Source organism: Gopherus flavomarginatus, chromosome 15 (genome assembly GCF_025201925.1).
Source record: "Gopherus flavomarginatus isolate rGopFla2 chromosome 15, rGopFla2.mat.asm, whole genome shotgun sequence".
NCBI classification, from domain to species: Eukaryota; Metazoa; Chordata; order Testudines; family Testudinidae; genus Gopherus; species Gopherus flavomarginatus.
Window position 1 is genome coordinate 28119849 of NC_066631.1, and position 26045 is coordinate 28145893.

The following is a 26045-nucleotide window of genomic DNA, read 5'->3' on the forward strand; positions in this document are numbered from 1 at the left end:
TTTGTTCTTATATTAATACTTTTAGCCTAATTTTTCCCAGAAGCTCTCACTGACTTGCCAGATATTGGACTAATAGCTGCTAGAGTACAAAAGTCCTCCCTCCCCACTTTTAGAAATGAAAGTTACATGAATGTATGGTGGTGGTGTAGCCCTATTGGTCCCTGGATATGAGAGCGCCAAGGTGGGTGAGGTCTTTTTTTTTTTTTTTTTTTTTAATAGAACCAACTTCTGTTGGTGAGCCAGACAAGGAGAGCCATGCATGGATACAACATTCGTATCTGCATCCGATCCGCCAACACGGTCTACAGATAGCGGCAGATATCAAATGGATATCCGCAAATTTGCAGGTCTCTAGAGACAAGCTTTTGAGCATATCTCATCCAGTGCACTAAATGCCCCAACAACAACTATGTGGCTGAAACCAAACAAACAATCATTGTACTCTTGAATGAACTCACACAGGAAAATGATAAAAGACAAAATCATCACATCACCGGTAGGGTAACACTTTTGACAAAACGATCACTCTGTATCTGACCTTTCAGTCTTCCTCCTCAAAGGAAACCTGCACAACACTTTCTAAAGATGAGCCTGGGAGCTTAAATTCATATCTTTGCTAGACACTAAAAATCATGGACTGAAAAGAGACACTGGATTTATGGCTTATTACAACAATCTGTAACCCATTAAGCTACTTCCTCTCCCTTCCTTTCTTCCTTATAAGTGGAGGGGCCCCATCGCCTTGAATGGTCCCTTGAAATCATAGATTATTATGGTTGGAAGGGACCTCAGGAGATCATCTAGTCCAACCCCCTGCTCAAAGCAGGACCAAGCTACGTTAACTACTTATGCTAAACAATCTGTTTCATCTTGTATTTAGCTGTGATACTGCAGGTAAATTGCCCAGACCTGAAGAGCTCTGTATAAGCTCGAAAGCTTGTCTCTCTTGCCAACAGAAGTTGGGCCAACAAAAGATATCATCTCCCCCGCCTTGTCTCCCAGTTACATGAATGTTTGATAACCTACTTCAACAAGCTATGCTGTGTTCTTTATTAAGAGTATTTGATGAACAGAAGTATAAGGCATATTTACTCATTTGGTTGGTTAAGATACACCATTAGTATTTAATGGTTTTATGCCCCCTACTGCCTGTCAGAATTACTTCTGTAGAGCAGTGACATTTTCATTGTACAGTGTCCATATAGTGGATTGACTTACAAGACTGGCTATACTATTTAGCCTCATCTTGCACTGAGCCATGGTATACTTTGCCAGCTATATTTAATATGTACATATTTACACAAACACATTATTAACCCACCTTTGAAATGCAACAACTGGTTTGTACCTTAATAGGTCACTGTTTTTCTTCTCCTGTCCATTAACTTTGGTTAGCAGATGTAAGTATGCTCCATAAGGAACAGCGGTGAAGACCACAGTACATTTTATGGACGTGGACTGAGGTAGCTCACGTTCACATGAAGTACTAAACACATGAAATTCATGCACTTTTCTTCTTGTCTTTTTCTATAATTCTGTCTCACATTTTGCCCATCACTACTGCAGCTTTTTCTTGCTCAGCCTGGCAAGTAGCTTCCCCAAACACCAACAAACACGACTGACCTTTGCATTGTCTCTTCTGCCTCAAGCATCAAGACTTCCCATTCTGCTTCTTTCAGAAGATGCTACATTGTGGACCGAAGCTACCGCAATTGAATCTAGAGAGCTAAGAACATAAGAACAGCCATACTGGGTCAGACCAAAGGTCCATCTAGCCCGGTATCCTGTCTTTCGACAGTGGCCAATGCCAGGTGCCCCAGAGGGAATGAACAGAACAGGGAATCATCAAGTGATCCATCCCCTGTTGCCCAGTCCCAGCTTCTGGAAAACAGAGGCATTTAAAGTAGGATACTTTGACTGAAATAATACGTATGGTAAATTGATAGTTATACCAAACCTCATGTCTTGCATAGAAAAACATGTCAAAGGTTTGACGTCAAAGACTATTTAAATTTCATAATGCCAAATCAATTTTACCTGACATTAAATTGGACAGAATCTTAAAGCTAGAGAAGCAAGTACGGCAAGAGTAACATACACACACACACACACCAGATTGATCAGTTTTTAAAACTTTTTTTATTTTTTAATTTTTTTTTTAAGTTTTTATTTTATATTATCTACAAAGTAAAAGTTTTCTTAACTTAAAAGTTACATCACTGTCTTGCAATAGTGATCACTTCATCAAACGTGATTTATAAATAATAATCCATCAGTTTGACGATTAGAATTTTTTTTTACTGAACCTGTTTCAAGTTTATTAGACGTAAAAGGGATCTCCGAGTCTTGATTTTTAGTGATAATAGCAGCAAGAATCACTTGTGTTACTTCTTTTGCTAGCTGATGAGTTCATAACTTTGAAGGGTCATTAAAAAATAAATAACTTCCAGTTTTCAGCAAGCAGAGTTTGGGCACCTGCAGGACTCTGATACAGTGTATGGAATTATGGAATAACCCACAAGTTCCCACATGCCTCTACTCAGTCCGAATCTCTCCCACTGCAAGATGAACTGTTAGCATTCCTATTGGATGTTACAAGAAATCAATTTTTTTTTAAACAAAATAAATGAAATTCTAGTTTTCTGTGCTTCCAGTTGGCAGAAGCAGTGGAAGGAAGGTATTTGGCCTACAAAAGGTATCCAGCCTTTGTTACTCCAGATCAGCCTTACAACTGCTGTTGGTGGTGGGCTTGTACTGCAAAAAAAAGAGTGCAGGTGTAAATAGCAGATTGAGAAGCCACACAACAATGTGCTAGTTAATCAAATCACAGGATAACTATTTGGCTCAAGTCTGTAAAAAAACCTGCATTGAGATGTCCTTTGGCTGTTTTTCTACCTAAACCCTACGAAAGCAACATTTATTTTCCCCACCTATTCCACACCACACAAAACCAGATATTAGTTCACGGTACAAATTCACACCCTGCTTTGGGGAAAAACAGTATTTGAGACACCTAGGTAAGAGTTACTTTTAAAGAGCAACAAAACAAGTAGGGCCTGGTTTTCCCAAGCAACAATACTGCAAAATGTCGCTCTTTGGATAAAATGTCAACTTCTGACTGCCATCAGCCATTAGTTACCAGGAATACTCGTATCCCTGGAACAATCTTTTTACAACTATCCTCAAGACACTTTATATATTTTACATGTATAAAACTTGGATCATTACACCATAAGCCACCTAGATATTCTATCCCCCAAGACAAGGGCAGGCGGATATTGTCCTACACACACTGAAGTCTGCATAATATGTTTCAGCCATACAGAAATAAGGTCTTTGCTAACTGAGTTCATCTTGTATGCATACCAAGTTCACATTTGGAGCACCAAAATATAAATATTAACTGCAGAAATACTGTCTGCCGCCTTCAGCAGTTTGCCTCTGTAAAAGGACATCTTACGGTTTTTTGTTTCTAACCCAAACCTGGCTCATAACTGTTTTGTTCACTAATTTGACCTGGCTCAGTTAAGGTGCAGGTCTCACACGCACACACTCCTCACCTGAAGGGTGCGTCATATAGGGGAAATGTGTTGTTGTCGAGACTGGAATGGGCTGTAGTGCACTTTGAGCGATGGCGGCTTGGGGACCACCAGGTGGCTGTGTCGTCATTAGCATCATTGGAGCATGGGCAGTTGGGTGAGAAGGAACCATTCCTGACTGTACATGAGCCTGAAACAAAGAGCTCTTTAGTATAATGGTCACAAGGAGGCAACACTCCTGGCCACATGCCTAGCAAAGATTCCTCCAACTGTAACAGTAAATCCTGAGATTTACTCCATTTTAAGTCGATTGGCTAGAATGTGCACATAGGCAGTAAGTTTGAGATTTTAAAACACAAGGTGTCAAATCCTTATTCTTGGCTTTGCTGACAACATCTCCTCAGTTTGGGCAGGAGCTCATTGCTGACTAAGAGCACTGGTAAAGGATACTTTTGGAATATTATTTTTAAAAACCTGTAGATGTTTTGTTAAGAATTGAGAAGCATTTCCTACGCACAGAATGAACTGCACACTGCACACAAATAATAGGCCCTTATATAGGCCTTTACATACATGAGAAGAGCCGCCATCCCCTTCTCAGTACCTCATATGAACGCATGGTTACAAAGAGGAAGGAAAAGCATGAAGCAAAGGCAAAGATTTCTACATTTTCCCCCAGCAAAAGTCTCCAACGTAAACGTCACACCTCAAGAACTGAACTTGGTTTCTCACCTGTCTACAATTCCCAATTTCATCACGTTCACCTGTCCTAGATGCCCATTGTCTCTCCAATGTCCAGTCTCTCTCTCTCTAGCTATATTTGCTCCCACATAAACAGCTGAAAATTAGTAATATCCCCTTTCATTCCACTATGTAATGCTGCTAGCTCAGATCTGTTCTATTTTCAGTTAAGCTCACAATATCACAGTTCTTGTGTACTGAAAGCATTCATAATTAATCCCCAAGGCAAAAGTGAGATGCATCTGTCTCACTGCTTATCTCCTCAGTTGGTGGGGAAATTCCTTTCACTTGTTAGTAATGCTTCCTGACAGGAGGCAGGCAGAGAGACTATCTGTATTTCCTAGGTGAAAGCCTGATCAATCTCAATCAGTAATTTCTCAAATTACAAGATGACCCTCAAAAACCAGACAGCATTTAACACTGTCCATGTTTAGATTCAAACAAGTTTTCAAAAGAAAATTGGTTTTGCCCATTTTAGTTGTGGATGTGTTTTAAGAGAACTGGCAGAGGAAACTCAGATGCCAGACACCACTCCAGACAGTAGCAGGCACTGGCTGACTTCAGACTCATTCAAGTTAGATGTGCAGAAAGGGCAAAGTTCCCATGGGGCTAAACCCTACAACTCTTTCCATAGGCACTACTTTTGCTGTATCACTGTCAGCCTTAAACAGACTGGCATTTGATTAATGGAACTCCTCAAGTTGTAATATAGCTTCCAAGAAGCCCCTGAAGGCATGAGAACTAACTCCCAAATCATACTAAGGACCCTGGTTGTGCTCAACAGCCATGCCTTCCAAACCTCATGCATTACATTCCTCATGAACACCACCATTGTTGCTTTGACCAAGCAACGCTATTATAACCATAGCAGCCATGCTCAATACAGACATGCATATATGATTTTTTTGCCATGGTAATGAAGCTTTGCAAAACATGATGCGTAGGTGCTGACTTTTGTAACATGCTCAGAGTTTCGTGAGTCAAGGATTCAATTAGCATCGAGTTACTGATTGTCTTTAAAATGAAATTAATTTAATCCCTTGGTGTGAGCACGTCTGGAATTCCCACCATAAAGTGATAATGAATTTCATGATAAAATTTAGCATTAGGAAATCCCTATCTCTGGTGCTTCGGGATTATTATTTGTTTTTCCTGTAAGCAGCTGAGGTAGCCATTTCATAAGAGATTTTTCGATAAATGAAGCTATCATTCCTTCACTAGAGGCTTACAGGGCACTGCCCCAGCCTGAGAAGCCATCTGGGACTTTGTCAATCTTTTGAGATGTCCATGCCTGTTGTTTTTATGTCTGTGAAACCAACAGCACAGATCAGAAATATAGAAGACTGATTGTGCTCATTAAAAATAGAGACTTTAACAGTCATTTAGTTAATTCTGCACTACAATAAGCTTCTTATTTACTCTAGTAGTTTTTTGTGAAGCCCACAAAGCAAAAAAGGAGCCAGTAAGAGTAGAGAATTAACTTCCATTTACCGAAAGTGTGCTGGCACACAGGTATGCAATTGTCAGTTACACTTCAGGACAGTTCACCTAGTCCTTTCCATCGTGGAAGTGAAATGATTACCTCTGCTTTTGAGGTTTGGTGCTCTATAGCAGTCACTTGCAATTAGGCACATCTGAGGGTCCAAATGCAGAACTTTACAAAGACCCCAAAGGAACTACAAAATCTAGTCAGATACAGAACTACCAAGCTAAAACAGATCAATATCCCACCTACACCAATATCCTGTTTGAGGCAATGGCCAGATGCTTTGGAGGAAGATAAAAGGTCTATAACAAGTTGGCTAAAAGTAAGTCAGTTGGGGGTTCCTTAACAAAACAAGAGCAAGGCAATGGGAGACTCTGAAATTAAAAAGTTATACATTTAGAATGGGTAAAAGGAAATTTGGTAGAAACTTTTTTTCCACATCTCCTAATTAACTTGAACAGAGATTGCGTGAAAGATTTTAGCAGAATTCAGAAAAGAATTTGTCTCCTTTTGGATTAACAAGATCTTGAGTTACGCTAGCCAGGGAAACATGCAAAGGGAGTATCAACCCATCTGATTTAAGGCATAAACCAACCACTAACTGCCTGGGGTTAGGAAGAAATATCCTCCACAGGAATGATCCTGCTTAACTGTCCATTCTTTGATGTACCCTTATGTTTCCACTAATCTCTGTTTTCTAAATTACATAGTGCCAATCTCTGTTGTAGTGCCTCCTGCAGTGGTCTCTCCACACCTCTAATCACATTCACTGCCCTTCCTGGACCTTTTTCTATTTTTTCCATACAGATTTTGAAGTGGGGTGATCAGAACTGAAAACAGTATTCAAGATCAGCCCACTGCAGACCACTGAGATGTCCCCCATATCCTCAATGGCAGTTTAACTGACAACCCATCAATGTACATGGTTACTCTCTTTCCTTCCCACCTCATTTTAACCTCTTCTGATGTTCTTCATAATCCTCTCAGGAGTTTCCAAGCACCCCTGAGTATTTCTCATTGAATAGACTTTTTATAAAGATTTGGCTTTGCATTCAAATGTGTTTTAACAAAATACCTTTTCCAAAGCTCTAAGTGGAGCCCCACAGTAGCTATTTTAGACAAAATGGATGTAGCAAGATTCTTGAGCACCTGTGGCGCCTCCAGACTGCTAAATTAACGGCACTGTGCAAACAGAAACCTAAGCAACACAGAAAATAGTTGGCCAAGAGAAATGATGTAGAAAGAGGCCACTACCCTATGCAAAGGCGAGATCTTTGAGGCAATAGGACATTCACTCTTTGGAAGGTTGTTAAAGTTTGTTTACCTGGGGTACATGGGCCATGTGTGGCGGATTGGTATATGCAGGCTGAACATGGGAAGGATGAATAGTGAAGACTGTTTGTTGTGCTGTGGGAAAACTATTTTGTGGAGACTGCGTATTGGAGCCTGGTGTCATGGAAGGTGGGGTTGGAGCAAGACCCGCATGGTACATTGCTGACTGCTGCTGTGGGTTTGCCAGGTGGAGTGCCTGAGCAGCCTGGTGCTGGTGATGCTGCAAAGCAAACAGAAGGAAGAATTAGTGAGTTTCAGGTTTTGGTTCCAGGGAAGAAATGATAGATGTTTATTCCATGGAACTAATAATGAATTATTAAAATTCCACTTAATATCAAAAATTTTAAAAGCATCTTCCTATATACACTGCACAAATAACACAAAATAAAGTGCCACATTCTGATCCCGTAGGTCTTATTATCCAAGTCTGTTGCACAGGGGGGGAAAAAGTCACTGGACCCTGCAGACCTGATGTGTTCTCCAGAATTGAGGTTATCATGTAAAAACCAAACGCCATCTTTCAGCACTTCTGTCTGTGACTAACTTCCATGCCATAAATCCACACATACTGAACCTGCAGCCAGATGCACCAGGGGAGTGACATTCCTTAATGAATTACAAATCATTCCTTATCAAAAAGGGTCAAATGAGTAACTCCCAAATACTGGACTTGTGTGTGCACAAAGGTGGGGGAAGAACCACCCCCTGCTGTTTACACAAAAGTTTTTTAAGTCATTGTTCACTATCCTTTACCCTTATTACTATCATCACATTCTGGTATAAAGGCAGGCCGACTGCACTTCACTTTGGATTCGCATGCAAATCATAAGGAAATGATATTTCCAAGCCACATTATTTCTGGAAGAAGGGAGTATGAACATGGCCACTATAAAAGATTATTTGTCGAGAAGAATACATCTGGAGCTGCATGAAGAGCAAACCGATGCCGAAGTAATAGATTGGTGCCGTGCCTTCTAAAACAATGAGCTACATGACATGTTCCAAAATGTTTGCTCTCTAGAGTTTTGCTGTTACCTGCACTGGACTGGGAGCAGGGTGGCTTCCAGCATGTTGACTTTGCTGCTGTCCTGTTGGCGTAGCAGAAGGCTGCGGATGAGGAGGGTGTGGATGCAGGGTAGCATTCGGATGGGCATATTGCTGAGCAAGTGAGCCAGTAGAAACTAGAAGGAAAAGGAAGAAATTGACAAGTGACAAAGCATATACATCTCACCAAATTCACACTGCATACGAGGATTTTACAGCACATCAGTGATACTGTGAATTGGTCTTTTTTTCCCCTACAAATAATTTATCTTGCAGTTACCTGCACATCTTACCTTGGATCTAAAAATCTATATTTGCTTTCATGTAGTTTACATGGTTTTGCAGGAAAGTCAATGAATAACCATAATAAAATAGTTCAGCTTTCCTAGCTTGATTTAATAAAAGACACCGTATAGATCAAAACACAAAAGCAGTATTTAATCTGCAATTTTAGTCAAACAGATAAGTCTACAAGTGATTTGTAATCAGTTTCTTAAATTTTATAGTTCTGGGAAAAGTAAATTCTCTATTGTACAGAGTTAAATAATTTACAAACATGAATATTTATTCTAATTCCACCATCCACAAAGTCTTTGGCCTTTTACCTGGCTAACCTCACCATGCTACTCTTCTGGAGATTATTCGCAGTACAGTCAGCACACGTATATACAGTGTTCTTGCATGTAAGTTAGTTACACAAAAACAGCATACAGAAGAGCTGGGAAACTGGCTCTCTGAGAGTCAACCAGCTTTTACTGAAGTTGGAGCCTTGCATACAGCACCCACTTCAAGATGCCCTCTTGTATTACCACCATTCCCACTGACTTTTTGATGTTGCTCTACAACCCTTCATTTCTGGAAATCATGGACTCTGAATTCCACAACAAGGAAACTGAACACACATGTCAAACAGCAGCATTCACTAACTGCAGCAACACAGGCTTAGGGAAATCCTTCTACAGCAAAGTGAAATGTAAGAAGTCGTCCCTGCTTGGTCATTCCTATCATATTGGGCTACAAAATGGGCCATGCAGAGTTTGCTCACTCCCTTTTGTGAACGGAACAGTAATTTTTAAAAGTAGGCAGCCTGAGAAGCCACACTAAATTGCTTCTAAAAGGTTTTTACTAGAGCACTAAGCCATGTGTTAAATGAAGCAATAGTCTCCAAAAAATAACATGCTTCCTCTATACTTGTAGCTTTTAGATCTTACATGTTTAAAATCATGCACAACCTATCAATCGCTTGTGTATGTGGCTTGCAAAGTCATTACTAATTCAAGCTCACATTCATCTTGGTCCAATACCACATTGCACTGAAGTGGAGACTAGCTTTGCTTCCCACAGTGCTAGAAATGGAATGTCTGAAGCAACCTATCACTTGGGTCCTGAACCCAGCTCCTGCCTGTATCCTAATTTAACAAGCAATTGTTCTGAGGAACAAACAGGACTGTAATTACCTGCTAAATCAGAGAGCTACACATGTAAAGTTCTGTACTTGAAGTGCTAAGAAAGCCAACATTAGGAGAATCTCAGGGCCACGTTACATGGACCACTGCTGCACCCTTCTAGATTTACAAAGCAGTTCATTGGGAAAAAAAAAAGGAGCTCCATCTGGGATATAATTTTAAGGTTAGTTACATTACAGTTAAGGCTACAACCACCCACATATTGATTGCCAGCAATTCTTTTTATACTAGGAAATTCCAGCTCCAAGCGCAAATAGATTTAATTGCTCTAACTTCTATATCTCAATATGTCAAAACTCGTTACCGTTTCTGAAAGGTAGAACTTCTCTGCACAACACACATAAAAGAATGGCCTTTGATCTATTCATCCTAAAAAGTAGGGGATTGAAGGAGAGAATGTACCAAACATACAGCCATTTGATAAAGTGCAGCACTGTCTGCCATAAGGCCTGCACAGAAACTTAACACTCCATCAAGTGCCTCAGACATACTCCAATTATTTCTGAGCAAACACCCACTGTCCCAATCTTTCCCAGTCCAATTTGCTATTACTTCTGTTGCTTTACATTTGGTCAATACTTTACAAAATCCTAAACACTGATTTTATTCAGGTAGCGGTGAGCTCACTTCAGTATAAATAATCCACCTACTGAAGCCCACTCAACCCTTCAAGAACTCCCCTCACATCCAATTGTCATTAACTCTTCATGGACCCTGTGTTTCCAGCACACACTACAACAGCATTTGCTGATCTCAATGGACAGATGAATTTTGTGAACTACACTGTAAGGCTTTCAATTTGCAAAGTACTCCAAAGGCTACTTTGACCATGACATACTTGTTACAATATTAAGTCTTTACATACCATTCATGTTTTTAGTTAGGAGTTGGGTTTTTGGAAGTTCTAAAGTTTCTATGCACCTAAACAGCAGTTAGTCTCCAGTGCCACAGTATCCTGTTATGCTTTCAAGCAGAAAAACAGTGACTCATTTGTAATGTTACCACTTAAATTCCATTTACAGCAGCAGCAAATTTCCGTCTAATTTTTTTTTTCACTGCCTGCAAGCTTGTACAAAAATTTACCTATTCACACATTAGAATTAAAACTCAACTTACTGTTACAATTTCAAGTTTCTCCATTTCATCTCCTTATGAAATTAGTCTTGAGCCAATATTTATATGGCCTATCTCTAGTCTGAGTAATCCCTACAAAAAAGGTACACAGTATCTCTACTTTAACAATAGGGGACTGAGGCACAGATGGATTAAATGGCTTCCAAATCTAACCTACCTCTCCCAAGTCTGATTCTAGTGCCTCAGCCCCAAGAACTTCTTTCCTCCCTCCTCATTCCATTCTTGAGGAGATTTGTTATAAGCATGTACTAGAAGTTAAAGGGTATTCAAGGTTTCCATCTATTCTTTATTCATTGGAGGCCCTGAAATAATATAATTATTATTCCCTAAAACGATTACTGTGCTTCATCTTTTATTTTTTTCATAGCTTGAGAGAAGACCCAAATACGAGGTATTCTGAAGCAGGTATCTATATTATGCAAATAAGGCTTCATGTTGAAAAGAACTTGTTATGCAAGTCCAGAACTTACTAAAACATTTTTACATGCAGAAGGAAGTGGGAGAAGAGCAAAACACCAGTTTTCAGTAACTTCTCCTAAAGCAATATGTCCACAGCTTGGCAGAGAATTGTGAGAGTTTTGTTTGTTTAAAATCTAGCATTTACATTTTCCCAGCTGTGTATTTGTTTTCAGAACCTATTCTAGTCAGTTTATACACAGTAAACTCCCCACTTAATAAGAACAGGAGTACTTGTGGCACCTTAGAGAGACTAACAAATTTATTTCAGCGTAGGCTTTCGTGGGCTACAGCTCACTTCTTCAGATGCACTTAATGTCCTCTCACTTAACATTGTTTCGATCTTACGTCCCTCCTCAATTACAGAACATGCTCCATTTAAAGTTGTGAAATGCTTTGCTCTAACATCATTTGGCTGCCTGCTTTGTCCACAGCTGGCAGCCCTCCCACACCCCCAGCGCCTCCCACCTGCCGGCAGACCCTGCGGATTAGCGCCTTCCCCTTCTCCCCCCGCCTCCTGCCCATGCCAATCAGCTGCCTCCTGAACACTGCAAATCAGCTGACTGCCACAGGCAGGAGGCAGGGGAGAGCCTGCGCACAGAGTCCTCACTCCTCCCCCTTGAATGTTGCAAACCAGATGACTGCTGCTGGCAGGAGGGAGGAGGAAGGAGCGACAACACAGCGCACCTCCTTCCTCCCTCCCCTGCCTCCTGCCCATGGCAATCAGCTGGCTTGTGGTGTTCAGGAGGCAGGAGGAGCCTGTGCGCCATGTCCTCACTCCTTCCCCCTGCCTCCTGAATGCTGCAAGCCAGCTGATTATGGTGGCAGGAGGCAGGGGAGGAGCGAGGACGTGGCATGCAGAGTAGACGGGGAGGGAAGAGGCGGGTTAAGGGTGGGGGACTGGGGGAAGGGATTGCATGGACAGGCCAAGGGTTCAGACCCCCCCCCCCCGGGCTTACAGAGTAGGGGAATCTGTAGCGGCTGCTGCGCAACGTGCTTCTCCTAGCCTACAAGACCTTCAGCCTCCTTGCCTGCCTCACTGTCTCCAATGCCAGTGGGTTGTGCCTGTGTGGGGTAAGACAGGGAAACCTCCCAACTATAGTACCGTACTGTATGGCAAGAAAAAATTTCCCTGGAACCTAACCTCCCCATTTACATTCATTCTTTTGGGGAAACTGGATTCACTTAACACTGTTGTATATTTCAGAAGCATAGCTACAACCTTAAGTGAAGAGTTACTGTACTATTGTGTACTAAAATGCTCATTCAACTGCTGCAAATATTTTAATAGTAACATTTAAGAAAAACACTCACCTTTGTTATTTTTCTTGAGGCTTTACCAGATTCCATAAACATCTTACTCAAGAAGGCTTCAGGAATAATGGAGCAGATCATTTAAAAACAAGTGTATCCACCTTTTCCAATTTATAGCCGAAGTTCAACTTGACCTCAGGAAAATTAACTTTAGGAGTTTTTTTCCCCCACTTATTTCTACAGAATCTCAGTTTCTACAGAGCTGCTGATACCTCATCACTTCACGAGAGATTCTGATACAGTGTTTCACTTTCAAAAGGCCTTTCCTTCCCTTTATTACTAGGGATGTGAGAGAGGAAAAGTCTGAGTTTTATGTGCTGTAACTGTGTGCTCTCACCTAAAGTCAGGTCTTTAACATCACAATCAGATTCCACAGAGATTTAAATTGTGGTGTCACAGGATTAATTCAGATGAGTAAGACCCATGAACCCATTAAAGAAGCCTTGCAAAAATAGGCATGAAAATTTACCAACCTGGATACAATCTATTCACCTTCATTACGATAACTTATTATAAACAATGTTTTACATGCTCATCTACAGAGTTAATCACCCTAGGTGACTATTTCCATGCTAAATTTCTATAATAAACATGGAAAGAAAAAAAATCATTGATAAGAGTAATCAGAAATAATATTACATTGTCCTTGACATGTCGTCAGTGCTATGGTTTTCCAGTTGTTGTACTAATACAGAATACAGTGATGAAAAAGCTCTATGGAAGCACATAACTAACGAAGTGTTGCAACCTCTGCTCATCTGAGGACGGCTGATAATTATGGTTTGCCTCCAGCAGAAGTCTACGGCTATGTCTACACTACCACAGTAAGTCGATCTACACTACGCAACTCCAGCTATGTGAATAACGTTGCTGGAGTCGACATACCTTAGGTCAAGTTACCGTGGGGTCTACAGGAGAAACTCTCCCATTGACCTACCTTACTCTTCTTGTTCAGAGTAGAGTACAGGGGTCAACTGGAGAACAATCTGCTGTTGATTTGCTGGGTCTTCACTAGACCCGCTAAATCAACCACCGGTGGATCGATCTTAGAGCCTCAATCCTAGCTGTAGTATAGACATAGCCTAAGAGCTCTGCAGTGCAAAAGCTTTCCTCTTTCACCACCAGAAGTTGGTACAATTAAAAAAAAAAAAAAATTACCTCACACACCTTGTCTCTCTTCTTTCCTAGGAGCACTTCACTTACATCACTTTTTAAACAGGTGGATTCTTGATATGGGCTACATTATTTATAACTAACCATTATTTTTATATTGATTCACAGTTAGGACAAGCAATTCCATATTGGATTGGACAAAGATACTATACCAGACAGGGTTTTAATTACTGAATTGAATTCCAACTAAAACAAGAAGGAAAGAGTAACAGTCAAGGTTGCTGACAAGAGCAAAGCAAGGAAGGCGAAAGGCAGCTATTGTAAACCCACAGAAATGGCCAACACTAAAAATCAAAGCAGCACAGATCAGAGAGAGCATTACCAACCACTAGCCTAGACTGAAGTCAATCCCTGAACTTCTGACGTTCAAATTTCCCTTGTGGGAAAACGGAATGCTGACAATGGACAGACTGGGAACTGTTAGAGGAGTAATGCACTGATACTCAGAACCTACGAGGTAGCTTCTAGGTGCTGACCAGTGAAGTGATTCCAGACTATTGCCAGACCCAGTAAGATGGTGAGGATAACTACATTTAAAGACCTCAGTTTGAATGGTAGGAAGCAGAGATATAGCATGTCTTTTTCATGTTATAAACACATACAAAATCATTTTACACATTTACAGTGGACTCCACTTAAAAGAGTATCTATTAAAGGAAGAAACTTGTTAAAGGATTTCAGTGCACCAAACCAAGATATGTAAACACCCTTAAGTGCTCAAAGTAAATTTTCAGTATACAGTCATAGGAAGTCATTCTATAAAACACATTTTCTGCATGCCAAAATGAAATCTACAAAGTCTTTTAAAACCAAAATTTGTTAGGGAATACAAATTACATGATTTATATTGTTCTTCATACCCTCTTGACTGAACTGATTCACAGGACAGAGGGTGTATGAAACAGATCACTACTATGAACAGGTATAGAGACACTAACAAGCTTGCTGCAATACAGGAGCAAGTTGAGAGGCCTAGCAATTGCACCTCACCTATCTGTGGAGGGCTAGAGTCTCTGGTGGGATTCATAGACTCTAGGACTGGAAGGGACCTGGAGAGGTCATCGAGTCCAGCCCCCTGCCCTCATGGCAGGACCAAATATGGTCTAAACATTTATCTAACCTACTTTTAAATATCTCCAAAGATGGAGATTCCACAACCCCCCTAGGCAATTTATTCCAGTGTTTAACCACCCTGACAGTTAGGAACTTTTTTCTAATGTAAACCTAAACCTCCCTGGCTGCAGTTTAAGCCCATTGCTTCTTGTTCTAGCCTTAGAGGCTAAGATGAACACGTTTTCTCCCTCCTCCTCATGACACCCTTTTAGATACCTGAAAACTGCTATCATGTCCCCTCTCAGTCTTCTCTTTTCCAAACTAAACAAACCCAATTCTTTCAGCCTTCCTTCATAGGTCATGTTCTCTAGACCTTTAATCATTCTTGTTGCTCTTCTCTGGACGCTCTCCAATTTCTCCACATCTTTCTTGAAATGCGGTGCCCAGAACTGGACACAATACTCCAGTTGAGGCCTAACCAGCACAGACTAGAGCAGAAGAATTACTTCTCGTGTCTTGCTCACAACACACCTGTTAATGCAGCCCAGAATCATGTTTGCTTTTTTTGCAACAGCATCACATTGACGACTCATATTTAGCTTGTGGTCCACTATAACCCCTAGATCCCTTTCAGCCGTACTCCTTCCTAGACAGTCTCTTCCCATTCAGTATGTGTGAAACTGATTGTTCCTTCCTAAGTGGAGCACATTGCATTTGTCTTTATTAAACTTCATTCTGTTTACCTCAGACCATTTCTCCAATTTGTCCAGATCATTTTGAATTATGACCCTATCCTCCAAAGCAGTTGCAATCCTTCCCAGTTTGGTATCATCTGAAAACTTAAGTGTACTTTCTATGCCAACATCTAAGTTGCTGATGAAGATATTGAACAGAGCCGGTCCCAGAACAGACCCCTGCGGAACCCCACTTGTTACACCTTTCCAGCAGAATTGGGAACCATTAATAACTACTCTCTGAGTACAGTTATCCAGCCAGTTACGCACCCACCTTATAGTAGCCCCATCTAAGTTGTATATGCCTAGTTTATTGATAAGAATATCATGCGAGACTGTATCAAATGCCTTACTATAGTCTAGGTATACCACATCCACTGCTTCTCCCTTATCCACAAGACTCGTTATCCTATCAAAGAAAGCTATCAGATTGGTTTGACATGATTTGTTCTTTACAAATCCATGCTGGTTGTTCCCTGTTACCTTACCACCTTGCAAGTGTTTGCAGATAATTTCCTTAATTACTTGCTCCATTATCTTCCCTGGCACAGAAGTTAAACTAACTGCTCTGTAATTTTCTGGGTTGTTTTTCCTTCCCTTTTTGTGGATGGGCACTATATTTGCCCTTTTCCAGTCTCCCGGAATCTCTCCTGTCTCCCATGATTTTCCAAAGACAACAGCTAGAGGCTCAGATACCTCCTCTGTTAGCTCCTCGAGTATTCCAGGATGCATTTCATCAGGCCCTGGTGACTTGCAGGCATCTAACTTTTCTAAGAGATTTTTAACTTGTTCTTTTTTTATTTTCTCTTCTAAACCTACCCCCTTCCCATTAGCATTCACTATGTTAGACGTTCCTTCAGATTTCTTGGTGAAGACCGAAACAAAGAAGTCATTAAGCATCTCCGCCATTTCCAAGTTTCCTGTTACTGTTTCTCCCTCCTCACTGAGCAGTGGGCCTACCCTGTCCTTGGTCTTCCTCTTGCTTCTAATGTATTGATAAAAAGTCTTCTTGTTTCCCTTTATTCCTGTAGCTAGTTTGAGCTCATTTTGTGCCTTTGACCAGAGATTATTCTATGGCCATTACACTAGGGACCCTACCCGAGCACACTAGGGGTTTCTTTCTGAAGCTTCTTCTTCAAGTTTTGTAAAGCCTTCAAATAGAAATGTAACCTCACTCAGCAGATTGTAATTTATTTCTAAGAGAATATAACACTCCATTTTGGAATGTGCTGTGTATGGTTACTAGGATCTATTATCAGGAGAGAAACACAGAGGCTATCTGACATATAATTAAGTTGTGAGTCCAATATTCTCCTCTTCAACTCGCTCTGCTTAAGCTCTGATGTCTTTGTTCAGTACCTGGACAATCTGGCACCTTTATTTGGCAGTTAGAGACTGCTGATGCAGCTTATCAGTTAATCACAATGACTGCTAGCCCTTTCCACTAAGTATACAGAACCAGGTTGTATCTGGCCATGCTCACACACACTGGAGAAAGAGGGTGCAGAGAAACTCCCCCACTCAGCACATTGCTGCAGGACCTTGTGGATGGCAGCACGCTGAAGCACAAGGACCAGTTAATGTAACTGGTAGTGCTTACCTGGCCAGTGGGAACCCATCCCCACCATATCCCATGAAAGGACACAGGGCTAAGACTAGGCTACACCATTACAGGAATGACAAGATGTGCTGCTTGCCATGCTCCTTCAGAGACCCCAGAATAAGAATTCTTGAGTGATCTCTCCAACGACTACTGCAGGGATGCAGAAGGTGCTCTCCCCCCAACAGGACTCAAAATAGAGTTTTATTGCTAGTAAAGTGCTGGGGTTTTTTCCCTTCAGGAATTTGACCAACCTTGAGAAAATTGGAAATGTCATTTTGGGCAGGAATGGGGAAGGAGTGGAGTTCCCGGAAATCCTAAGGAGGGTGATGCCTATTTTTTGGTGGTAGACGAGGAAGAAGCAGCTTTAAGTCTTCATCAGTTCAAGATACAGTAGAGGCTAGTTAGATGCAAGACTTCATTACACAAAATGGAACACAACTTGTCACACAGAAATGTATTTACACAAATCTATTCTATAGACAAGTCACACATACATTGTACTTTAGCTTTTGGTGCTCTGTAAGTTCATTCATTCAACAACTTTGTTGCTTGAAAAGAGTTCTCTTACATTTTCTATATTTTGACCTGGTGCAAAGAAAAAATGTTCCCTCAGCATGTCTATTCCTTTAACATCTACTCTTTAAAAATTATTTTCTGTACAATCAAAATTAGTACAAAAAACCCAACTCACTGGCAAAGTAGAAAGAAGGACCTGTCTCCTTGCTGTATGGTATTTTGGGACATGCTGAATTTGGGAAATAGAAAGATAAATTAGCCTCTTGCCATGTGTATACTTCCAATCTTCTGGAAAGGTCGACACTCATTTATTTCTGAAGATTGTACGTTCATGCAGATATCATTTTTATTTCTTTAGTTAATAGGGCTGGATATTTTTACTTAATTTTACAACTGAGTGAAGTTGAAATAAAATATGCCCCAATAAGCTCTCCTTCTGAACTGTAACACTGGGGGCTCCACTTCTTACTTTAATACAAAAATAAAGATGAACACATATTGAGCCTCTGTTACACTCCAACAATAACCTCAGAGGTAGAGTTAAAAGAGTTACAATAAAGTAAACAAATAATTAGGCTTTTGTTTTTTCAGCTGTATCACTGAGGTCTTAACAGTTCCAAAAGACACCTTTGGAGATGGTTCACTCTTAATCCCTGGAGACTCGTTGAAATTTATAACATACCCATCATTGAACTATTTAGGATATTAGAACTTATTGCTAGGACAGAAAAACAGATAAAGGTTAGAGAGAACACCAGACCAATAAAACATGTGCAGAAGAGAGAGGGAAAGGTCCAAGAACCAGCAAAAGAATAAATAATGTATCTGTGTAAAACAAAATTTTGATTTTACACAAGTCTTTCACACACACAAGGGAAGTTTTACAGAGGACACAATTACCTAAAACATATACAATTTATCCAAACAATAAACTAGTGGGAGTCAGTTGTTACAGGAATATATTTGTCCTCACAGCTTGAATTGTCAATAGAAAATCTGATAACTCATGATTACCTATCTCTGGATTCTGGAGATAACAAACAGCCAATACCTACCAGAAAACCATTATTCTTTAGAACCAATAAATGAATTAGTTCTGTAGGCGTGCCAATCATACATATATTGTTGCTTTGTTTTAGTGCTAAGTGCCTGTTTCAAACTTTTCATACTAAGAATTTATATACGATTTAAAGGAGCCAACATTTCAAACCTAGAGCCAGATCAAGTGAATATCAGAGTCTTTGTGTTAATGATGTCCAGTTTTAGTGTTTATTTGTAGGAGCAAGAGCAAGGAAAATTGCTTAACATTCTCTGAATGTTTTAAGAAAAAACATGGATTTGGGTGTTGCTCCATCATATGTTTAGAAGTAACATTAATTTATGGTGCCCATATAGTTTAGCTACTTTCCATCTGTTGAAGAACATTCAACTTCAGGAACTGAAGTGATGACAAAATTGTGGCACTCAAGAGCAGTGACAAAGACACCTACCGAATCTCCTGAATTGCCTGTTATTGTAGACATCTAGCAGAAACATTCAATTACACAGCATTAACTAAAAGGGATCTTGAAAACTGCATCATCCTAGCCTTCACTATTCAAAAGATTTAACAGGTATAGAATGTTACATTCATTTCAGGATTCAGATTCCTCTGCCATGAAGGAAGAAAAGTAACTTTCAGCAAATCTAATTCTCTTCACTGAACACTGCCTACTGTTTGCCATGATTTTTACTTGCCTCAAACTAATCAGGAAGGTGAAGTTTTCAGAGATTTTACTCACTGATTTAAAAAAAATGTTAGGAGAATGTTTTAAAAGCAATTAACCCCCTCCCCCCCAATGCTGTTACCTTTTCAGACTTCTTCATTTTGCAACACAAGTGCTCAGATAGAACAACAGTCTGATATTAAAAGGGAGTGATTCGTGCAGGGAGGCACTTGATATCACAAAGAAAGCACTCATTAGCTTCAAGGACACGGGGACCTTAACACAGTTCATCTTAATAGCAATGGGAAATCCAACGGTGTAAATGAAAGTAAATCTGGGAACTCACTTGGGCAAATTTATTCTAGAAATTATTTCTAAGTGAGAATGGCATAATCATATGGAAGTTATTCATCACTAAATATTCCTGAAGAATTAAGTAACATAGCCAAATCAAAAGTTTATTTCCAGGATATGTTGGTGTATTCACTATATGGATGCTATGCATACACTTGAGATTAATAAAATGTGGAGGAAAAAAACTGTACTCTAACGCAAGTGGTTCTAGCTACCTGCTTACAGTATAGTCCAAAGTGACTGGGGGAAGCTTCAAATATCTAGCATCTCCTAATGTAAGTGACTGTTAACCCATCCAGCAAGTTGCCCAATAGCAATTTACTCCACATGCCACACATCTATTAAATGCTACAAATAGATACTCAAGCAAACAGTCACATATTGATAAATGGAAGCAGAAGTTTTATTATCCAGAAACAAGGTTGTTATTTGTGGGAAAAGTAACTAAACTAAATGCCACATTCGATTTGAGAATATCCTATATTTGAGCTACAGCATTAAGAGTCATCTACTAAATATCTGATGGCAAGCCCAGAAGGCTAAAAGATACAGGTTAGCTGATTTATGTTAAGGCAGGCAAAAGATGACATGCCTGAAGATGGTAAGAACATGCTATCATCCAACAAGCCACCTATGATGTAGCACTGGCATCAGACTGGGCTGAGGCAGATTTCTGTGGCAAAAATTTCAAGCATTCAGATATAAAAAGAAGAGAGGGTCAGCAGTTCAGAAAAGCAAACCGATAACCACCCAGAAGAGTTCAGAAGAACATCTAGCTTCTGGTAAGACCAACTTCTGTAAGAGAAATGCTGCTTGGATTTAGGTAGAAGGACACACCACCACAAAAATCTAGCGTTTTCAGGTTTCTTGTCACACCACCAAAACAAGTGTCATTAGATTGTCTGAAATATATACCGACGATGGATTGAAGCTGAAAAACCAACAATATAAAAACTAGAGTTCTACGGTATGTTGGAACATCAGAGAAAAATAATTTGATATATCTGTTTTGCTCCTGTACCATGATTTCAAAGACCTGCCAAATTGTGACAGATAAGAATGATGTACAACGTAAAGTTGCTGGGGAAAGTTGCGATCAACAACCAAATTCCAGATACTATTTCATATCTAGTTTTATTTAAGATAGGATTTTTTGAGGACTGCCTTTTCACCAAGAAGTCTAAAAGCCTTCAAACAGTCACTCGATCAAGACAGTAATCCTATAAAAATCACAATAAAAGCTCCATTTACAGGAACGTCTCAGAAAACTAAAGATGGACATGAAAGAGCAGAATACTTTAACAAATGTCAACATGGGCCAGTGAGCACAAAAAGACCTATTACTTAAACTTTACAAGTTACTTTCTTTTCAATTCAGCTATATCACATGAAATTTCAGCTGAAATATACTTTTCCTCCAAATCCAGCATCAGAACTTTTTACTGTGATGTTGTCTGTATCTGCATCATTTTTTCCTGAATTAACACACACGAGCAAAGATCAGACTTCAGTATGATACTTCAAGACAGACATGATAGATTCTATTAGCAGAATCTTAACTTTGCATTAAGCTTTAGATTTTTGGGCTTGCAAGTTTTCATAACAGACCATATTCATCCATAAGGAGAAAAATGCAAAAAGCTTTGTCACAAAAAAAACGTACAAAGATGTCTAAAGTTACATGACATCCTTTAGCAGACCCTAGGTCAACATTATTTGATGAAGAAACTTTGTTAGGTCAATCATACTCCGCCAAAAACCGTCAAATAATCATATTTTCAAGAGATCCTTCTGATCTGATATCTGTGTCAAATCCTAAGCCCCCTTTAAGATCATGGACAGAGTCTTCAGTGGCAAGTTCTTGCAGCCATTTTTTCCTTTGGACGACATATTATTTTAGTGCAGGTTTATGTGGCTTTAGAGATTCTTTGCACTGTATTTTTCACTTCATGTTTTAACTTAAATATTTCAGTGAGGTTAGTGCTAGTGAAAAACGCCAGACTGACAACTCTGGAGACTTCTATTTGTCACTGAAATCATATAGCAAGCACTTATACATGAAATGTTCAGAACAGGATTTATATTCTTGGGTTTGCCAAGAAAAGGAGGATCGCCCACACAGAAATTATATTTTCCTCAGATGACAAATCTTTTTATACTGTTAATGTACATTACTAGCATTATTAAAGCAGTGGTTTTATCATGCTAATGTTGTGAGAACTAGAAGTCAAGTTTTGAAATGGAAGTCAGTTTTGTGACAACACTACAGTCCTTGTTATAATGAAGAAACAGTCAAGGATGTAGTGTTAGCAGCATCAAGAAAAGCCTGTGACAGACTTGCTTAAGATAGTATCCTTAGCAGCCTCTCATGCTGGCACATCATCTCCAACACTTGTGCCTTATTAAAAGTAGCATACTTGGATCTATTTTCACTCTAATCAAATAACTCAGGTTTGCAATACCTTGCTTATTAGTTTTATGAACCATATTCTGTGTTTACGGTTACAGCTTTCGCTGTGATGCCAATGGCTGAAGCTTGAGATAGTAAATACATCCCTGCACAATGTAACAACGTAAAAAATTACAAATAACACAAAACGTTTCCTACCATACATAGCATGCGTCTGCTCATGCGCACCATACTGTGTTGCTGAAGAAGATACTAAACCAGGCTGTGCATGTGTTGGTGGTGCCATCATTCTAGTGTTACCCTGTATTACAGGACTATAAACATGAGGATGCTGTGTCCAATAAAAATAAAAGACAAATCAATTAGTTAAAAAACATGTCTGTACAAAAGTTAAATACACCCTTTAATCAAGCTCGTACAGTGCATGCTTAAAGGCACTTAATGATAATTTGAAATGCTACAGCTTGCTTTGCACTAGCTACAAGAATTTTTTCAAAATATACCTGTCACCATTATCCAGATAATTCCTGCAAATTTAAAATGAGAAATACTTTCCACAAAAGGAAACTAACAAAAGGAACTACTCTGCTGATCGTACGTTGACAAAGGGTCTCTTTAAATTGAACAAAATAAGTTTTAAACTATACCATAGCCCATCCATCTTATCACACCAATTATTTTAGCAACTGCATCTTTTAAATCTACATCCAATTAATCATTTGAAAGAGATGTTCCACCAGGGGATGTAGTTAATGATGAGGTACGGATATTTTGTATTTAAGATTTGTATTTACTATTAAGTGGAGATTAATGTTTGTGGAGGGCTATGATGTGAAGTGCAAAGTATCAATATTTCTGCAGTATTTGAATACTAATTATAGCAATTACATGATGTAACAGAAGATACAGTACACAGAATTCCAGAATTAAGTCTTAATTATACATCTGTTCCAATATGAATGCAGCAAGAGGCAACCACACACTAAAGGAGTCTTACCTGAGACTGATAATGTGGCACGTGCTGCACAAGAGGCTGATTAGGGAACTGTTGAGGACTATAGGTAACATACTGTGTTGAATAGGCTGGTGGTGTAGCTACAATAGGGGGGCCTGCGGCTGAGGCAGGGTGCATCATGGTGCTCTGATGATGCTGGTCTTGGCGTTGTTGTGGCATATTTGGTACTACAAAGCAAGGAATATTTCACATTAGGAAGGAGGATCTAAAGTAGCCAGGTCTTTCCTGAAAGTTTTAAATTAAAATTACTGTGCCTAACTAGAATATCCTCGCTATCAACTTTAACCATGGTCTGTAGAAGTACATTACACAGGTATGATTCTGAAGAGGAAAGATGATAAGCTGAGTTTGTAAATTAATTTAATTATCTTTCTAAATGCAAAAAGGTAGCTTCATCAGCACAAAATGGAGCTTTCTGTACAGGGGATTTAAATACAAGCAGCTCTATATGAACCTGGTTGCTGAAGAGAAATGTGAACGCCTCCATGTTCACAAAACTGAAATTGCTACCAAAGGGATTCCAAAGGAAGCTGTTCAGAACAGAAGAACTGTTTTATAGAGGAAAGTAACACATACAAGCAAACACTTGCATATTATCAAGCGACCACCTCATCTGTCAACCAAGAGCAGGAAAGAAAATGGCTACACTAGTGGCCACTGAACCTTAGTGAAGGCATGTGCACAATTTTTCCTTAGTGGAGCTAAACTCTTACCTAGCACTGCAAAGAAGTCTTGACTGCGGCAAGCAGAGACTGCATCTAGTCTAAATATGCACTTTAAGAGCTTGAACATTAACACATTCTACATAGCCTTGGATCTCTTAGAAATAGGAGCATGGCTGACTAAAAAACTCTTAAATATACATTTGGTAAAATCAGTATTACCAACCCCAAGTGGTCAGAAATCATACTTAATAAACAAAACACATTTTGGGTTTTGATTAGCTTCTGGGGTTTTTTTTTTGTTTGTTTGTTTCATTTTCAGGCTTTTTTCCACAATCATTAGGGCAATAAAGTTGATTTTTTTAATTAAAGCAGAGATGCTCACGTGATCAACTGCCTCCAGGAGCTGGGACTTTAAGAGCACCACCAAATTTCCAAGAGTTGTCAACATTGTAGAATTAGAGTATTATCTAAAACATAGCTATAACAAGAAAGACAGTTCCTGCCTTCCGTTCATTTTATGTGCATTAAAAAATGCAGATAATGCACTTAGCCATACATGCACACCAGTTTCCAGTTTATCTAGCAACAGCTTTCACTCATTGGAGAACAGTATCTAGCCATAAAAGTATTATGTTAAACCACCTCCGTTATTTTGGTGTAAGAGGGATGAAAAGAGACAGTGAGATACAAGGACTAGCAGCAAACCATTCTAAATAGTTTTCCAGTAGAATAAGGAGGGAAGAAAATAAACCCTTTCCACTGGAGCAGTGTAGAACTTAGTGGAAAGAGTACCATATACAGAAAATATTCTACTAAGGTGTAGCTCAATGCTCTGCAGCAAATTGCTAGAAAGAATCCCTCTTTAACAACGTCAACTAACAACATTTAGGAAAACATTAGTGATTGAAACAGTCAGCTATTAAAGAATTCAAAATATTTGTAAACATTTTTAAATTTGATTTTCGTGTACTGAATTCAAAGACAAGCAATTCTCCAGTAATCAATCTTACAGCATTTTCTTTTTTACAAAGACAAAAGCAATGTATTTATCTTTTGCATTGTGATTTTCAAGTATTTGTACCAATTTAAAATACATAAATTAACATGAACTGGATAAAAATGTGCATGTCTGTTACTCTATTCATGCTACATGCAGTCTAAAACCAAACAGGCAGTATTATTCTCACCTTTACCTGCTCTATAGGTCTTGGCTTGGTTCACTGGCATGGGAGTCATGGGAATAGGATACAAAGGCTGAAACAAAAGAGAACTCAGTGAAGTTATGGTATGTTTTTGGACATGTTTTTAAATATATGAGCTTTAGAATTTTCACTCCTGAATCTAACAAAACTGTTCATAACCACCCTGAAATTAGAAATGTTCTTAGTTTTTTCCTAAGAGCAACTGTACAGTTTTTATTCCCATAATGGGATAAGACAAATGATTACATTAACAGCCTGGGAAGGACAGTGCTTCCCTACTATGTATGTCCCCGCTGCGATATTAACCCTGAAATAAAAGCTAGCGTACCCTAGTTTTCCAGCTCTATTTATAAACTTGTTAAGAGACTACTAGGTGATCACTGTTACCTATACTACACTCACCTACCCAACACAGAAGAGTATGAAGATGCCAAGGATGACTTATAAATAGCACCTTCTTACTCAGAACTAGTCCCTGCATGTAGCCAGGGTAACATCTGCTGATTTTAGTACATGCTTATTTTTCTCACTGTCTTTTACTTATTACTACAGCAGAGCCAACACAGGTGCTGAAGAGTGAGCTGGATCCTGTTCGGTCTCATTGATGACTCAAGTTGTAACAATTTCATATACAGAATCAGATTCTGCACTGTTACATGTCTGAGGTGGTTTAGCAATGGTGATGAGGCATGAGCCAGAATGGAAATGAAGCTGGATTCTTATTCCAGGTTGAGTTTGCAGGACAGACAATTGGAAAAATATCTTTATACTTGTGGACCAAGCACATTTCCTCTTGAGTCAAGGACACACAATATAGGCCCAAGTTTTGAAGTCTAGGAACCTAACTTTAGGCACCTAAGGGTTGCTTGATTTTTCAGAACTTCTTTTAGTGTAAGTGGGTGGTATTTTACACCTTTGAAAACCAATTGTTTTACTAGCTGCTTAAATGTATAAATTTTAAGGACAGAAGAGACCATTAGATCATCTAGTCTAATCTTCTATGTAACAAAGGCCAGAGAATTTCACATAGCCACCCTCTGCATTAAGCCCACTAATCTGCATGTAGCTAACGGATCTCTTCCAGAAAGGCATCTACCACTTT

The 26045-nt window shown here is 39.4% G+C and overlaps 1 protein-coding gene across 11 annotated transcripts in view; it reads right to left on the minus strand.

The window, feature by feature from the left end:
* Nucleotides 1–2120: 2120 nt before the first annotated feature.
* Nucleotides 2121–26045, minus strand: part of ATXN2 (ataxin 2) — a 90617-nt gene continuing 66692 nt past the window's right edge. For 6 of the 11 annotated variants that reach the window (XM_050924352.1, XM_050924349.1, XM_050924345.1 and 3 more), the window contains 8 exons: nt 24929–24995; nt 23059–23243; nt 22260–22392; nt 17767–17820; nt 8134–8279; nt 7091–7318; nt 3561–3729; nt 2121–2754 (listed from right to left, as the gene is read on the minus strand). In XM_050924352.1, the coding sequence (XP_050780309.1) occupies nt 2726–2754; nt 3561–3729; nt 7091–7318; nt 8134–8279; nt 17767–17820; nt 22260–22392; nt 23059–23243; nt 24929–24995 (1011 nt within the window). In that variant the 3' untranslated portion in view covers nt 2121–2725. The remainder of the gene's footprint in view (nt 2755–3560; nt 3730–7090; nt 7319–8133; nt 8280–17766; nt 17821–22259; nt 22393–23058; nt 23244–24928; nt 24996–26045) is intronic. The other 5 variants (XM_050924346.1, XM_050924344.1, XM_050924350.1 and 2 more) reach the window with 4 other exon arrangements.